Source organism: Electrona antarctica (genome assembly GCF_951216825.1).
Source record: "Electrona antarctica genome assembly, chromosome: 6".
Classification (NCBI taxonomy): Eukaryota; Metazoa; Chordata; class Actinopteri; order Myctophiformes; family Myctophidae; genus Electrona; species Electrona antarctica.
This window is the reverse complement of record NC_136811.1, coordinates 42,837,634-42,855,477: the sequence shown is the minus strand read 5'-3', so window position 1 is coordinate 42,855,477 and position 17,844 is coordinate 42,837,634. Positions and strand designations below refer to the sequence as shown.

The 17,844-nt window shown below is 46.2% G+C and overlaps 1 protein-coding gene across 1 annotated transcript in view; it reads left to right on the top strand.

Annotated features, from left to right (window-relative positions):
• Nucleotides 1-17,844, top strand: part of LOC306924526 (zinc finger protein 516-like) — a 57,247-nt gene that overhangs the window by 22,497 nt on the left and 16,906 nt on the right. Inside the window, 2 exon segments of the mRNA XM_079503077.1 lie at nt 9,075-10,468; nt 10,470-11,421. Coding sequence (XP_079359203.1) covers nt 9,638-10,468; nt 10,470-11,421 — 1,783 coding nt within the window. The 5' untranslated portion in view covers nt 9,075-9,637.

The following is a 17,844-nucleotide window of genomic DNA, read 5'->3' as shown; positions in this document are numbered from 1 at the left end:
CCAATGTACAGAATGATTGTGAGTTGAGTTTTTTTTAAGCATACAAGTTCAGTGGTTGTATGCTTGTGTGTATGTGTGTAATGCGCGCGCGCGTGTACACATGCAGGGGCTTGTGTGCGGTGGTGGTGTGTGTGTGTACGTGTGTGTGTGTGTGTGTGTGTGTGTGTGTGTGTGTGCGTGTGCTATGGGTCATTACAGCTTTCAGAGCTGCCTGTATGAAGCACTGTTAGAAAGCTCACAGTGTGCGTATATAGACTTTAAGAAGATGTGTGTGCACTACTTTAAAAGACCCCTCTGTTTTCCTCTCAACTCTTCCAATTCCTCTGTGTGTGTGTGCGTGTGCGTGTGCGTGTGTGTGTGTGTGTGTGTGTGTGTGTGTGTGTGTGTGCGTGTGTGTGTGTTTATATGCGCATGCCTACATGAAACAGAAGGTTCACTCTTATTTTCTGTCCACCAAGTTTTCTTATTTTAAATGCCAGACTCTGTCCTGTGTCCTAGTGTGTGTTTGTGTGTGTGTGTGTGTGTGTGTGTGTGTGTGTGTGTGTGTGTGTGTGTGTGTGTGTGTGTGTGTGTGTGTGTGTGTGTGTGTGATGTGTGTGTGTGTGTGTGTGTGATGTGTGTGTGTGTGTGTGTGTGTGTGTGTGTGTGTGTGTGTGCGTGCGTGGAGGATTGACGGATGAAAAATGCGCCACGCTGGGATGACCCACGGTCCTCGTCAGTGATAAGGTGACATGTGACAGTCTGAGTGAAGGAGAGGGTTGGGAGATTCCTGGTGTTGTTTTCCCTCTAACACATAGTTTGTGGTGAGACACACACAGGTCTCGTACGTGAATGACAGCGTGTGGGGGCTTATCGCACAATTGTAAGACTTTTGTATCACATTCTTCTATTTAAAATTGACTTGTGAGCTGGCCTAGCGATCCATGTATAGGCTCTGGCCTGACAGCGCGTCGCGTGTTTGAGTCCCGTTCATGACGACCTTTGCTGCATGTCTCCACCCCCGTCTCTCTCTCTCTCCCTCTTTCCGGTCTATCTTCACTTGTAACTATCAATAAAGGCAGAAAAGCCAAAAAAACAAATCTTATAAAAAGAAAGAAAATTGACTTTGATGTGTGGACCGTCCGACAAGAAGGCCCTGTGTTGTAAACGGAAGCCGTCGGGACGCACGCACGCACACACACACGCACGTACGCATGCACGCACGCACACAAACACAGGACCTCTGCTGGCCTGTTTGACGCGCCAAAGAATGCTGGTGCTAGACCAGCTCCAGATGTGAGTCTCAGGGCTCTCTCTCTCTCTCTCTCTCTCTCTCTCTCTCTCTCCGTGCAGTGGAAACAGAAATAGCCAGGCCCCTTTGAAAGGCTGTGGATCGATGGGAAAATACGAGCGGATTTCCACCCCCACCTCCCACTTCCTCCTCCTCCTCCTCCTCACTAAAGCTCTGCTAGCATGGTTCAACGTTCACCAGGAGCTCAGCAGGCGTTCAACAGTGAGAAGTTAGTTGTATTGGAGGGGGGGCGGGGGGGGTGTTTCTGTTTGACGCAGCAGTCATTATCAGGGGAGCAGGTTTCTATTGAGTCCCAGCGACTCGTGTTGGGGCATGTTAAGTGTCCGTTGTCATATCTGATATCAGACACAGACACTCCTCCTGACAATGGCCAAGTGTCATGATGAGCACGTACACGTGTGTTGGGGTGTGTGTGTGTGTGTGTGTGTGTGTGTGTGTGTGTGTGTGTGTGTGTGTGTGTGTGTGTGTGTGTGTGTGTGTGTGTGTGTGTGTGTGTGTGTGTGTGTCGGAGTTGGGCTAGTTAGCCCGAGGCTGCATGACAGCCACGGTAAACAAACGCAGCCATTCTTGGCAGCCTGTGTGTGGACGGAATAGCCAGGGGCGATCCACAGCACACTGACGGGGAAACCGTACGCGGCGCACTTCAATATTGCAGACGAAGAGTGCCTGCATCTTTTTTTCGATGACTCTGGTGAATGGTCACCTTGTCCGTTGTCTCCCCATTGGACAATTTCTCCCTTCTTAAGCCAATTTCCCACCCCCTCGCCCCCCCCACACCCCCTCCCTTTCTTGGTCTGTATGCCAAGGAGCCCGCATTGTTTCCCCTTCTAGGCCTAATCTCATTACATTTTAATTTGCACATGTGACTGTCTGGTGGATGATGGGTTTAAAGCCCCCCCAAACACCATCCTCTTCCTAACCCACCGCCTCCAATCAGCCTGGCTATTTAATAAGAAATAAGATCATAATCCTCCTTTTTAACACCAGAACAGACTCGAGCTAAAGGAAGTATTGAGTGACATTAGGGTGGAGAGGGAGGGAGGGAGAGAGAGAGAGAGAGAGAGACAGATAGAGACACAGGGGGTGGCTAAACATCTCATTTTGACGTGTTTACGTCCATCAGCAGCTGATTTGTCACCCTTCATGTCTTGGGTGTAATTCAATCAGGCTTATTTGCTCCAGCTTTGAAGTGGCGTGTCATGTATCCAAACATTCTTCAGAGAGTCTTTAAGTTTTTTTTAAGTGATTGCTACAAATCACTAAAGCAGTAAAGAGAGAGCAGTCGGCACAAGCAGTTCATTTCACATTAACGCCAAAATGTCGACGAAATCGTTCGTTGCAGATTTGACAAATTTGGTGCTGTAATGGTTTGGTACAGTAGTTGTTGTATTTCCCATTATAGATGCAGTGAGATGGAACTCTCTTCTGATCACTTACATGTGCAGCTGATGACACTAACACTGTAAACGGCGGTACTTAACTAGCATGACTGCAGTAAAGTGAGACACAAGTAGCATGTGCTTAAATTCATATTTAGAAGATGTTTCAGATGTCAAACATTTCTGAGATGATAGAATGATGGATGATGATGGTCATGGAAGAGGAACCTTCTGGAAGCTTCACGAGCAAAGATAATAAACTTCAAAATCTCAGAAAAACGGTCAAAATTACCTCTCAGACATGCTAGTGTTAAAGGAGAATTCCATGCTAGAAGGCTTTCTTACCTTTCTTTGTAGTCGTTACGTCCCCACCAAAGAGGTCCAGGTGTTATTTTGTGCAAAAGCTCCGTATTGGCTATTTCCCCTACCATAAGCCCTAAATGAATTGCATTGAATTGAATGGGAATTGAATGGGGCTATGGGGTGTTGTGCTAATTCGCTTATTTCCATCGCTCAAAATTATTATTTTTTTGTATATATCCTCTCTTCATAATGTAAATAATATCCCAAGCGGCACACTTTACTACTTATTTCGATGCAAATAAGCAAATTAGCACAACACCCCATAGCCCCATTCAATTCCCATTCAATGCAATTCATTGAGGGCTTAGAATGGTAAGAAAGGTAAGAAAGCCTTCTAGCATGGAATTCTCCTTTAACTAGCATGACTGAAGTAAAGTGAGACACAAGTAGCAGGTGCTTAAATTCATATTTAGAAAATGTCTCAGATGTCAAACATTTCTGAGATGATAGAATGATGATGGATGATGATGGTCATGGAAGGGGAACCTTCTGGAAGCTTCATGCGCAAAGATAATAAACTTCAAAATCTCTAAAAAAAAAAAAAACGGTCAAAATGACCTCTCAGACATGCTAGTGTTAAACACAATCTGAGCCTGATTTTACTGTGCATGTGAGATATCCATAATACGGAGAGCTCTGAGGCATACACTCTACAGCACATATTATTTATCTATATACAGTATAATACTAGGAGCTCTGAGCCATACACTCTACAGCACATATTATTTATCCTTATACAGTATAATACTAGGAGCTCTGAGGCATACACTCTACAGCACATATTATTTATCTATATACAGTATAATACTAGGAGCTCTGAGCCATACACTCTACAGCACATATTATTTATCCTTATACAGTATAATACTAGGAGCTCTGAGGCATACACTCTACAGCACATATTATTTATCAATAAACAGTATAATACTAGGAGCTCTGAGGCATACACTCTACAGCACATATTATTTATCTATATACAGTATAATACTAGGAGCTCTGAGCCATACACTCTACAGCACATATTATTTATCTATATACAGTATAATACTAGGAGCTCTGAGGCATACACTCTACAGCACATATTATTTATCCTTATACAGTATAATACTAGGAGCTCTGAGGCATACACTCTACAGCACATATTATTTATCAATAAACAGTATAATACTAGGAGCTCTGAGGCATACACTCTACAGCACATATTATTTATCCTTATACAGTATAATACTAGGAGCTCTGAGGCATACACTCTACAGCACATATTATTTATCAATAAACAGTATAATACTAGGAGCTCTGAGCCATACACTCTACAGCACATATTATTTATCCATATACAGTATAATACTAGGAGCTCTGAGCCATACACTCTACAGCACATATTATTTATCCATATACAGTATAATACTAGGAGCTCTGAGCCATACACTCTACAGCACATATTATTTATCCATATACAGTATAATACTAGGAGCTCTGAGCCATACACTCTACAGCACATATTATTTATCCATATACACTACAGTATAATACTAGGAGCTCTGAGCCATACACTCTACAGCACATATTATTTATCCATATACAGTACAGTATAATACTAGGAGCTCTGAGCCATACACTCTACAGCACATATTATTTCAATAGTTGTGTGTTATAGATAGGCCTATAGACTGAGCAATGAATGAATGTTGTTAGATGCTCTTCGTGCTTAACTTTTGTTACCTTGGTTTGTCTGTTCGTTTGTCCGAATGTTAGCAACTTTATGGTGAAACTGTGGCATGGAATGACAATAAAGCAAAGAGGGGCAGTGTGATAACTCAGGAAGTCATCTCTAGATTAGGCTCTCTGATCCAACTGGGTCAATGCCAGAAGGTCAGTTTTTTTTTTTGCCACAACTTCATCAAATAAACTAAAATGTATTCCTATTTTCAATTTAGGCATTTAGCAGACGCTCTTAATCCAGAGCGACTTATTTTGCTTATTATTATTATTATTATTATTATTATTATTATTATTATTATTATTATTATTACTACTAGAGCGGTGACCGTTGGGCACTGGCCTACTTGAAACGATGCAAGTTGGAAATGCATGACGCCGCGCCCAGTTATTATGTCTGTGTCCCTTTTATGCCCAAATATGGAGTTAGTTGTCAGGCATGCACAAATGATGTCAGAACATCATTGTGATGTCAGAACAGGCCAGCTCCATATATGGAGATCTAGGGGTGATCAAGTGCAGGGGCCCTATCCAGAGCCTGGGCAGGGGCCCTGTCCAGAGCCTGGGCAGGGGCCTTGTCCAGAGCCTGGGCAGGGGCCTTGTCCAGGCTCCAGAGCCTGGGCAGAGGCTTTTGTGCTGGTTCTGGACAACTGGCTATTCGACGGACTCGACACCGGGCACTGCACTCCCTGCGGTGGTGTGGAACGCGTGTGTCGATTCTTCGAGTTACGTAGATTACAGACGTACAGAGACTTGGTGCATTTAGAGATAATAACTATTATAGCTTAATTTAAACCTATCCATTAAGATCATAGGGTTTCAAGTTTTGGGGATCATCAGTTAAAAAACCCCCAAGAAAGACATTTTCAAGTTTATGACTTGAAAAATGTCAAAGATCAAAGATCAGGAACAAATCCATTCCATTTGGTAATATGACCCATGACCTCCAATGACCTAGAAAGGTCAAACTCAAGGTCTTGTTCTTTTTTTCCTGCTAAAGCCATATTTACACAGTATCAGACCCAGCTGATTGCTGATTGGCTGCACAGTCAAATCCAGAGTGTTAGTTTAACTGAGAGTGTAAAAATATGCAGTGGTGAAAAGTAACTAAGTACAATCACTTATGTACTGTACGTAAGTCCAATTTTTAAGTATTTATACTTTAGTATTTCCAACTTTCCAATACTTTTACTTCTACTCCACTACATCTCAGAGGCAAATATTGTACTTTTACTCCACTACAATTATTTGAAAACTTACTAGAATTATTATTATAGAACATACAGATTAACCTCTTCAGCCCTATACTTTTCGGCCATTTGAAAATAGCAGATCTACAAGCTCACAAAAGTATTGGCATCAAAATGTACTTAAAGTATACCAAAGGTATTAGTATGCAGAATGTCCCATTTTTTGTATACAAATCTTTTGAAAACAGCAGATCTATAAGCTCACAATGCGTTGCATCCGCGACGCATTGTACTTTTACTCAAGTACATTTTGAATTCCGGACTTTTACTTACTTACTTACTAACGAAGTAGTTCTACATTAGCAGCATTGATACTCAACAATTGCGTACCTTTTTCCACTACTGGGATTGTGTGGGTTAAAGTAAGCTAAGTGTGACTCACTCACGCATGTTGGAGGAAAGCCGGAGCTGTTTAAAGCAGTGGTTCTCAACCTGGGCTACGGGGACCACCAAGGGGTCCTTCAGGGGGTTTCAGGAGGTCCCCAGGGCTATGGGGACCCCCAAGGGGTCCTTCAGGGGGTCCCCAGGGCTATGGGGACCCCTGAGGGGTCCTTCAGGGGGTTTCAGGAGGTCCCCAGGGCTACGGGGACCCCCAAGGGGTCCTTCAGGGGGTTTCAGGGGGTCCCCAGGGCTACGGGAACCCCCGAGGGGTCCTTCAGGGGGTCCCCAGGGCTACGGGGACCCCCAAGGGGTCCTTCAGGGGGTTTCAGGAGGTCCCCAGGGCTACAGGGACCCCCAAGGGGTCCTTCAGGGGGTTTCAGGAGGTCCCCAGGGCTATGGGGACCCCCAAGGGGTCCTTCAGGGGGTCCCCAGGGCTACGGGGACCCCCAAGGGGTCCTTCAGGGGGTTTCAGGAGGTCCCCAGGGCTACGGGGACCCCAGAGGGGTCCTTCAGGGGGTTTCAGGGGGTCCCTAGGGCTACGAGGACCCCTCGCTTCAGGGGGTTTCAGGGGGTCCCCAGGGCTACGGGGACCCCCGAGGGGTCCTTCAGGGGGTTTCAGGAGGTCCCCAGGGCTACGGGGACCCCCAAGGGGTCCTTCAGGGGGTTTCAGGAGGTCCCCAGCTAAATAATTCATAGTTGGGAACCTTAATTAGACCTATAATAATAATAGACCTTATTGGTCTATGACTCAAGAAAGACCCTTCTTCTATCTAACAAGAATGTTCTTTCAGCCTAATTATATGATAACACACAACAGGGACATTGTACATTTTGTATTGGGGAACAAAATAATTAAAAAATAATAACAATAATCAAAAGTATTATTATTCATATTAGTATTAGAGCCTCTATTGTTTTAATGTTACTTTGTTTTTTGCTTTTGTATTTAATGCTATTTTATGTTTTTTCTTTTCTATTTGTATTGCTCTGTAAAGCACTTTATGTCATGAAAGGTGCTATATAAAGGTGCTGTATAAATATTATTATTATTATTATTATTATTATTATTATTATTATTATTATTATTATTATTATTATTATTATTATTTCTATTGTTAAAATGTTCGTTTGACAGCAGTAAGGTATTTAGGCCTATACATCTCCTTTTTGTTTGCCTATTGTGGAGTAAACCAATGCTTCTAAAAGAAGTCCACTTCCTGGTATTACAGCTTTATTCCAAAGCTATCATCTTCGCTTTAGTGGCTGGAATTGACATTTGTTGCCCGGCAACGTTAGCTTATCAAATATCCTAGGAGGAAGTGTTGGGGCCACGCTGATTTGAAGAGCATAAATCATGGTAGAATGCATCGGGCTCTGGTGGCAGAGTGGTGCTTTTGGCAGTGGGTAGATGTAAGAAGTATGATTGTTCCCTCAGAAACCCCCACCCCCCCCCACTCCCACCCAACCCCACAGCTTATCCTCTTATGATTATGATCAATTATCCACCTCTAATTACAGTCTGGCACTATCTGGGGCTTATGGGCCCTGGCAGTTCATATAATAGCCTCTAATAATGCTGTCAGTCATACTTCATGCAATTTCAAAGTCTACACGTTGAGTCTCCAGCGGTCTGTTTTAATGAATACCCCACGTCTTGTAGACTGCTATTTTCCAAACTATATCAGTATCTCTTTCCCAAAACGCTTTTTTACAGTTTACAGTTTGAAAAAGATAAAGCAAGCAAGTCCGTCCTCCTCTCAGAATGTGTCCTGTTCACTGCGCTTTTTGTCGAGCCCACAGTCTGAGCTGCAGGCCTAAGATTTAGACACAAGATAATTAGTGAAAACTTCACTATAGATCTGGTCTTTATGCCCCCCCCCCTCTCTCTCTCTCTCATTCTCGCCTGTTCCGTTCTGTTTCTCTCTCTTTCCCCCCGTGCTGCCTCTCCTCTCCAACCCAATAACCCAACCCTCCCCCCTCCGCTCTACTCCAGTTTGTGACTGGAGAAAAAGAGCAAAGCAAACTGTCTGAAGAGCCACTTCCTGTTGTGTACTTAAGATCCCTGTCATGTGATAGTGTCAGTTGAAGCAGGCGTGCGCGGCCCGGCGCGGCAGGGAGGGAATATGGTGGCACTGCTGATCTTGCTGATGTGAACGTTGCTCCCCGCCACTGTGATTGTGTAAAGTGTTGACTCAGCCAGTGTGGCGTCAGGGCTTGAAGCCCGGCTCGTGCACAGTTATACCACACACCCCCGCATGCGCGCACACACGCACGCGCACGCACAGTCTCTCACACACACACACACACACACACACACACACACACACACACACACACACACACACACACACACACACACACACACAGGCACACACAAGCGGTGGTGCATAGACACAGGGCTGTAGACAGACATACAGTACATGCTATGCTACATGCTACCTACACTGTAGGAGGTGCTCATGTACAAACAGAACCACTGCATGACTCATATACTGTAAGCCTACTACTGCTGCTGACACATTGGCAGAGCTGCTTATGCAAATATGTAATAGAACACACAGAGGCTTCTGCCATGCGTTGGCTATACTAACTTGTTCTTTTGTCCTTTTTGTTTCTCCTCTCTCCTTCCTGCCTATTCTCTCTCTCTCTCTCTCTCTCTCTCTCTCTCTCCTCTTCCTCTCTGTCTCGCAGGTTGACAGTATCTGAGCAGGCTGCGCAACTCACTGCTGTGTCCTCCTGGAAGTTGCTGATGTGCTGAAAACGAAAACCAAAGAAAGGCCAATGAAATGAAAAGAAGAGGGGTCGTGGATTAGCTCAGCTCTGATACAGACACCGCCCATAAGGCCTGGGAACAGTGGAGGACTGAAACTTTCACACAACCCCAGTCCATAAAATCCACAGCGTAACATGGAGTATAAACTATGAGATATTCCCGTTGGCAGAAAGTAAAAATCTACTATAGCTGGCACAATCAATGGTTGTGCCGGGTAAGCTGCTTTTGTACCACGCCACAGCAAATTGCAAGTCACAGATTCATTGCCAAGTGCTAGATGAAGATGGATGGGTGAGATTGTCTTAAACAACCAGAGAGTGCTGGGCGAGCTGCTACTTTGGATGCTCTGCTAACAACAAGTAGATGAGCGAAGGCAGATAGCATCGGGATCCCCCTGACAACGCAAAAACATAGCCCTCGATGTACAGCTGCAGATAGCAGTGGGATTATCGTGTTAGTGAGTTTGCGCAGGGCCAGCACCATGAACCCCAGAGACGGCGTGGAGTTGATGGAGACCCAGTCCTGTGGCTTGAAGGAAGAGCTGGAAGACGAAGACAAAGCCTGCGACGACGGGAAAGAGGCAGAGATGGACGACGACAAGACCCCCGGCTCTTACGACTGCAACATCTGCGGACGGAGCTTCCCCTTCCTGAGCTCTCTGTCCCAGCACATGAGGCGCCACACGGGCGCTCGTCCGTACAAGTGCCCTTACTGCGACCACCGGGCGTCCCAGAAGGGCAACCTGAAAGTGCACATCCGCAGCCACAAGCTGGGCACGCTCTCCAGCCACCACTCCAACGATGATGACGAGGGCGGAGCGGAGGAGGAAGAGGAGGCGGCGTCCGCGGCAGCCGAGGTGGGCGCCTCCGAGGGTCTCGACGGTGGAACTAGCCCCACCAAGAGCAGCTCGGCCTGTAACCGCGTAGTCAGCGGAGACAACAACGCAGAGGAGGGCAAGAGGAAACCGCCGGCAAGAAACATCAAGAGGGAAAAGCCCACGTCGGAGCAGCGGCCGTTTTGCTGTCGCCTGTGCGGATACGAGGCCCAGCGCGAGGACCAGCTCCTCAGCCACATCGAGAAGGTCCACATCACTGCAGACGCGGAGGAGGAGAGCTCCGTTAAGGAGGAGGCCTGCATGGCGGAACCCGAGCCCGCCCAGCCCCAGACCGACGGAACATTCCCCTGCGAGACCTGCGGCCAGGTCTTCACCCAAGCCTGGTTCTTGAAGTCGCATATGAAGAAACACGCCGGCATCCTGGAGCACTGCTGCCACATCTGTGGCCGGCGCTTCAGGGAGGCCTGGTTCCTCAAGTTCCCACATGAAGACACACAACACCAAGTCCAAGTCGAGGACCAAAGTGGAGAACTCGGAACCTCCAGTCACCATCAATAACGTGGCCCAGGATCCCGATGTCTCTGCCATCTCTGTTACATCTGTGTACCAGATCTGCTCCAAATGCGGGAACCTGTTCCATAGCAGAGAGAGCCTCAGGGCCCACGAGAAAGTCCACGGCAACGGCAGAAAACCCCCAAGCCAGCGCAGAGCCAGCGACGACGAGGACTCGCCAGCTGCTAAGCGACGCCTCCTGGACTATCTCAACCTCGGGTCTGCCGAGGAGAAGTCCGAGGAGGACGGAGAGGAGCAGGGGAAGAGTTCACTGGGCCAGAGGATCCCAGAGCTGGATCCAGTTTGCAGTTACCAGGCCTGGCAGTTGGCCACCAGGGGCAGGGTCGTGGAGCCCATGGAGCCGAGTTACAAGGCCTCGTCTGGGGAAGGAAGAATGGGACCGGAGGCCCTGGCCGGAGCCGCCGTGGTTTACGAGAAGGAAAGCAGCCGCTATGTCCTGAAGGGCCAGGAGAGACGCAGCTCGGGCCGCCGCAGCAGCAGCCACGCGTCCTCCGGGGACAGGACCCCGGAGAGCCTCAGTGACTCTGAGTACCGACCCAGCTTCCCCCAGGACCGACGCCGACCATCCCAGACGCACACCCCCTCCAAGTCCAACGAGTGCTTTGAGTGTGGGAAGGTGTTCCGCAGCCGGCACCAGATGATGGTCCACCAGCGGGTCCACAGAAAGGACGTCGAAAAGGGCTCCGGAGGAGAGAAGGAGAGATCGGGAAGAGGAGATCGCTGGGGCTCTACCAGCGATCCGGAATCGGGCTCCCCTAGCCGGCCCAGCACCCCAGGGTATGGAGACTCACCCCCAGCGTCCACCCTGGGAGACCAGGCCTCGGAGACAGACAACGCCGATGCAGGCCAGTTAGCCGGTAAGTCAAAACACAACTCTGAACACAGCCATTTCCTTTTTTACATAATGGTTTCCTGAATGCCAGAAATAACTCAATGTTGCATTTCGCTTTCCACTCTGTGTTTTGCAAGTGTTATAAAGCTCTATATTGTGATAGAGTGTTTGTTCATGTTCATGTGTCTCCAACTTTTTATTAAACAGAAAATGCTTTATCAGGTCGGGATACCAATTTCATCCAATCAGGATAGAGAATGCAGTCAGGATACAGATTAAACATGTGTAATTGTAAGTGACGACACAAAGACATGAGCAGATAAAATTGGAACCTGGACACTATAAAAATAAGCTGATAAATGGCTACTTTCTTCTGATTGGTTGAAATCTTATTTTCTGTTTATTAAAGAGCTGGAGAGACAGGGAGACCCCTGTTATTGAACAAACACCCTATGCCTATAGCAATGATTACTATCAGAATATAGTGATCACTTACCCTACCTTTAAGCACAATAGGCAACCAATGGAATAGGTAAATTCGCATGGGAAATGCACTAAATGTGTACACACATTTTCAAATACACATACGTTTGTACATTCAAATGTATGCGTATAAATGTTTGGGGGAGATTTTGTTTTTTTACACTGGAGTATAAGCAGCTGAGGTCAAAGGTAGAGCAAAGGAGAAGCATTCCTGACCCATTTCCTCTCCAGAGCTCCCTCTCAAGGCCCCTGACTCTGACAGTCACTCGGTAGCCAACATCTGTTGGTGAAACGTCCACTGTGGGGGTGCTGCTCATCACCACTGACCACGTTCATGTGGAGTGGGGATTTGGATCCCCCCGGTGGCCAAACACTGCAGTTACATTTCAAGGCAGCTATTTTATAGGGGGAGGGGGGGGGGGTGTATAAAATAAACAACTGTAAGAATGGTCATTAAACATTAATTGTCACTGGGAGGCGTATCGTTGAGGCCAACGCGACTAAGTGTTACTGAACAGTGAAGTTAACAGTAAACGCTTAGATGAACTTGCAAGCCTTTGAACACAGCGTTACAATAGACAACAGGGCATTTTTGGAATGCCTGACATTTTTTCACCTCCACAACCCATAAACACTGAAGGGAAAAAAAAGAAAACCCTGCCCACTGCGAGGGCAAAAACACACACGCACTGCTGATTTATGATAAAACAAGTGCAGTCAAAACTGTAGTATTATTTGTTTTCTCTTTTCAGTGAGAAGACACAGATAGCCTGCTAGCTGTTAACTTGCCGCTAACTTGTTAAAAGCGCAAATTTGTCAGACAGGCAGTGATGGCATGCTAAGCACAGTGATTGCTTCCAATCTTCCCTGGCGGTGTGTTGTGTAGACGTTCAAAAATAGCAACAGCTTCTCTGCAGGCCTGATCGAGCTGTGTGCTATTTCAACTCTTCCTGTCTCAGGAAACCCCCCTTATCTGTGCTTGAAAATGTACATGTCTCTCTCTGCTCTCCTTTTTTTATTTATTTCTCTGCCATGGAAATCTGTTTGCCTCGCTACCCCCCCCCCCCCCCCCCCCCCCCCCCCCCCTTTCACTGTCAACATCACTTTGTTTAATGGATAACCAAACATTCAACAAGAACTTTGGAGTAAAACTAGGCCTTACAGGATCGGGAACGAAACACCTCTATTACAGTAGCTATTTATTTCCCCTCTTTTTTCCCCCCTCAAACTTGATGCCACAACACACACAACAACAAAGAGAGCTGTGTTCTCCAATAGAGCTACGGCTGGGGTGGACTTCCTTCATGGTAGTAAATGTAGTGTGAAGTGTTCTCTCTCTCTCTCTCTCCCACTACATGATTGTTCCAAAGTCATGGGAGACTGGGAAATATCCTGCAGTCTGACGTCAGGGATTGATTCTAACGAATGTTTATCCGGGGCTGTGAGAGACTTAGATAGAAAAAACACCCCGGCCGGACCAATGTGAACGGCTGCGGGGGCAAAAGGAACTCGCAGCCTCAGAAGTGTGAGTAGAGCCGTGCTTATACAACAAAGCTGTGCAGGGCCGGCCCAGGGCGGGGCACAGGACACAGGGCCGGCCCCAGGGCGGGGCACAGGGCGGACTCACAGGGCCCAGGGCGGGGCACAGGACGGACTCACAGGCTGACTGACTGGCACACTCAGGGCTGGCCCAGGGCGGGGCACAGGACGGACTCACAGGGCCGGCCCAGGGCGGGGCACAGGACGGACTCACAGGCTGGCTGACTGACTGGCACACTCAAGTGAACAGAAAGATCTATTATCTCATACAACACCAAGGACTTAATAATCATGTTTCTCATGAACTTCCGTAGCGCCAATAACGTATTTTCCGTGTTTTTTTTGCATTCTATAAATTCATAATCATACAATATTGGCTTACATATCGTTCGCATATCGTTCGTGTTTGTATGCTACTTTAGGTATAACATGGTACCTGTGTGGGACCTCATGTGTGTTCTCAGGTGGCTGGGTTGACTGTAAGCTCTTACCTCGTCAGAAAGTTGAATATCCCTATAGATTCACAGACGCACGCACGCACGCACGCACACGCACATGCACACGCACACACACACAGAGAGAGAGAGGGAGAAAGAACACACAAATATAGTTATTTGATACATTTGATTGAGATCTATATGTGATACTCAGACGACGAGTGAGTAGATTGACAACCACATACAACTGCAATCAGCCATATAATAGCGGCCGGCACAACCAAACCTCTGGTTTAACAATAAGCGCCAAAGAAACATTGAGAAGAAAAATGCATGCAAACAATCGGAAAAACAAAAAATTTCATTAATTTGTGCATGCTGCTGCCGTATCCAACACGGTGGACATGCGTTACAAACAGTGAAACAGTACGCTAAAATACCTTTCAGAAACCATTTGATTCAACAAATGCAGTGCAGTAACATCATCTTGATTCATATTTGATCATCAGTACTGCCTGGTTTGATCTTTTGTTTTATTACTTTGAGGCACTCATTGCAGACGCGTTGCCTGAGAGGAGTGCTCATAGGTGGGCAGGAGAAGTGCAGATAGTGGGTGTCTGTCTCTGGAGGCTCCAAAGCTCCATGCAGTTCAACCCCCGCCCCCGATCCCTGTGATTGGCTGAGGCGCACGCAGCCCTCCACTCCACGCAGTGTCCCGCCTCCCTTTCCTGTGAAATACCTTTTGATTTCAGCTTGACTTAAATGATCTATCTCTCTGATCATCCATCCAACCAACCAACCAACCACGTGGTTTTTTAGCATACATTAGCAACCAATCAATCTACCAGCGGTCTTCTGTCAATCTAATTATTCATTGACTGATACCTAATCCTTAATGTTACCTGTTGTTAGTACTTTGACTGTCACTCATCCACTATTCTTACAAACCAGCCAGCCAGGCCACCAGCCAGCCAGGCAGGCTGTCTCATGTATGAGCGATTGGTTATTTATAGAGTCACCTCGCGATGGAGAGAGAGAGAAAAGGCAGGCGGTGGAGAGGCAGAGACACTCAGAGGACACACACACCATGTCCCAAATGACCCAGTGTCCCTTTCCCCTAGATACTTAAAGACTCATTTATACTTGGTTGTGTGTGGCAGTGTAGCTCGCTTAAAGCGTTAGTGTGTGTAGGAATGCGAGTAGGCCTACCATAGCAATACAAACACAATAGCATGTTAGGCCGTTTAGCTGTGGTAGAAGAGGTAATAACATTTTTATTTTTTGCCAGGTGCTTGAAAAGCGCCTGGACTACATTTGCTACTACCTCTAGTAGTGACTGTAGTGGACACTGTTTCATGATTGGCTGCCTCGTCTCTAGGCTGCCTCTAAAGCCAATGGGAGACTTACGCATAAAACCCATAGTCTGAACGGTATAAAACCCATACTCTGCCACGGCACACACACACTGATTATACTGTAGATGTTCATGAGCGATAGCTTTCTGCACCTGGCAGTTATAACTGAGTCATTCTTGTTTACTTAAAGCTGCACTGTGTAACCTTCCTCTTCTACCCTGGATTTGAACCCGGTTTCCTGTTCAAGTGCTTTTATTTTTCTTTCTTGCTTTTGTCCCCGAGCCTGCCTGCTTGCTCAGGGGATAAATTGTATCTTGATTGTCAGGTCAAACATTGTGTCAGATCCTGTTTAGGTGAGACAGTTCTGAACACAATATAAAAAAATACAGTTTTTACAAGTATAAGGCCTGTATTAAAAAATGTACTTGAGTAAAAGTACAAAAGTAATGGCATCAGAATATACTTAAAGTACCAAAGTAAAAGTACTCAATCTTTTGAAAATATCAGATCTAAATATCAGATCTACATAGCCAAATTATTACAAAACAATTGGCTGTTTTAAATGATAAAAATACAAAAATAGATCTTAAGTGGCTTAATGTATGTTTTGCATTATATCATCTAAATCTGAAAGGTAACTACGTTGTAGTACTAACTAAACCTGTCATTTAATTGTAATGGAGTACAAAGCACATTATTTGCCTCACTATAAAGTAATGAAAAATGGAAATACTCAAGTAAAAGGACCTCCACGTTTTAGTTAAGTACAGTACTTAGCACTCAGTCACTTTCCACCACTGCTTTTAGGCTAATCATTCTATTGAGTGATGACAATGCTTTGATGACACATTGGCTCTGTCCACGGGTATTTCTAGAAGAGTAGGCCGGCTGCTTTTCATGTGAATCAGCCGCCCGCCCTCGCTTTTCAGTGTAATTGATGTATTAGATGACACGAGGGGGGCCTTCAAGGTGTGCGGTGATTAGACGGAATGCTAAGTTCCTGTGAAGTGGCTTGATGCGCAGAATTGCCAGGAAGCTGGCACCATGTCTGCTGTTGAAAATGGTTACAAGGAAGAAAGCACCGCAATCTCACCGACATGTTCCAACCAAGTCTTCATCAGGCTCCAGCAAAGTGAACAGAATGTGCAGCATTTTCATCCAACTTCTTTATGGTGCTCCGTGCATTTTTAAGTGTGGCTCAATTTTAGACTTTTACCTATAATGTAATGACAAAAGAACACACTTCACTTCACCTTGAACAACTGTACTGCAGTGAGATTAGGACATTTGTCATCAGATTTTCACAGGCAGAGATTCATAGAGTAGCTGATTTAAGATGTCTGTCCCCGTGCTAAGCGTGCTTGTTGCCTGCCTGTGTTTCTAGCTCTGTTCACTCTTGTGTGAGAGATAGGTGTCACTTCAATGACACAGCCTGTTAGCACTCCAGTCTTAATTGCTCCTGCAGCCAGGGCTGTGCAACGCGTGCATTTGCATGTCGGTGTGTGCGTGCCATATGCATGTACTTGTGTTTTCTTGTGTGTGCGTGCACGCACAGGTGAGGAAGAGAGTAGCAGCCACTGCAGGACCGATAGAGAGAGTGACCCGTGACCGCCTTCTCCTTGTTTACCTCACTCACATTGAGGTTATTTTCCTGCATGCTTTAGTTTCCTCTCTGGCAGTAGCCCAGGGAAGGCAGGCACAGGTCTCTGGGAACCACAGAGAGCTTCTCCCTCCAGGAATAAAGATAGATTGACTCGAGCTATAGGAGCTGATACACAGGAGAAAGGCAGGAAGGAGAGGAAAGGTTAGAGGGCGAGAGAAAGTGAGAACATACTGTTGTGTGTGTGTATGATATATATATATATATATACATATATATATATATATATATATATATTATATATACATATACATATACATATACATAAATCTTAGTTCTCTGATGCCACTCTACCCAGCCCGGGGGCGTAGCCTTGGCACCGTGGTAGTGGTACGTGTGTGTTGGCCACTGCACTGGTGTGCCAACAGGAAGGCAAATGGAAAGCAGATGGCAGGTTACTGGTCAGAGAGAGAGAGAGAGAGAGAGAGAGAGAGAGAGAGAGAGAGAGAGAGAGAGTGAGTGAGTGAGTGAGTGAGTGCGTGCACATAAAGCAAGGAAAAGGCTGGTTACATTTTGTTGCTGTTTTGGGTTATATGTTGAAGGTTGCCGTAAAGGTCTAGCCTAGGAGGACAAGCCTTGATATGAGGGTTCAAGTGTCAATGATGACATGCAACCCACACATGCATAGCATATGGGTTGAAGCTGGCATGCCTGTTAGGAAGACCATATTGAATGATGAAACGTGGGTGTGAGATGAGATCTGTCTTTGTTAGGCTTTGGGAGGATGTCGTGCTTCTCGATAAGTCAGGTAGAGCATGTATGCCACCTTGTGGCGAACTGGTGGAAACACACTGGACCAGGGCCCATGAAGGAGATGCATACAGTTACTGTTACAGTACATATCAGTGGGAAATGTGTTGACTAAGGCCTGACTCACACCTTTACATCTAGCATACAACATTGATGCATGCTTGTTGTATGAGATGTATAGCTGATGCAATGCATTTCCAATGGGAGTCACATGGTTTGACACA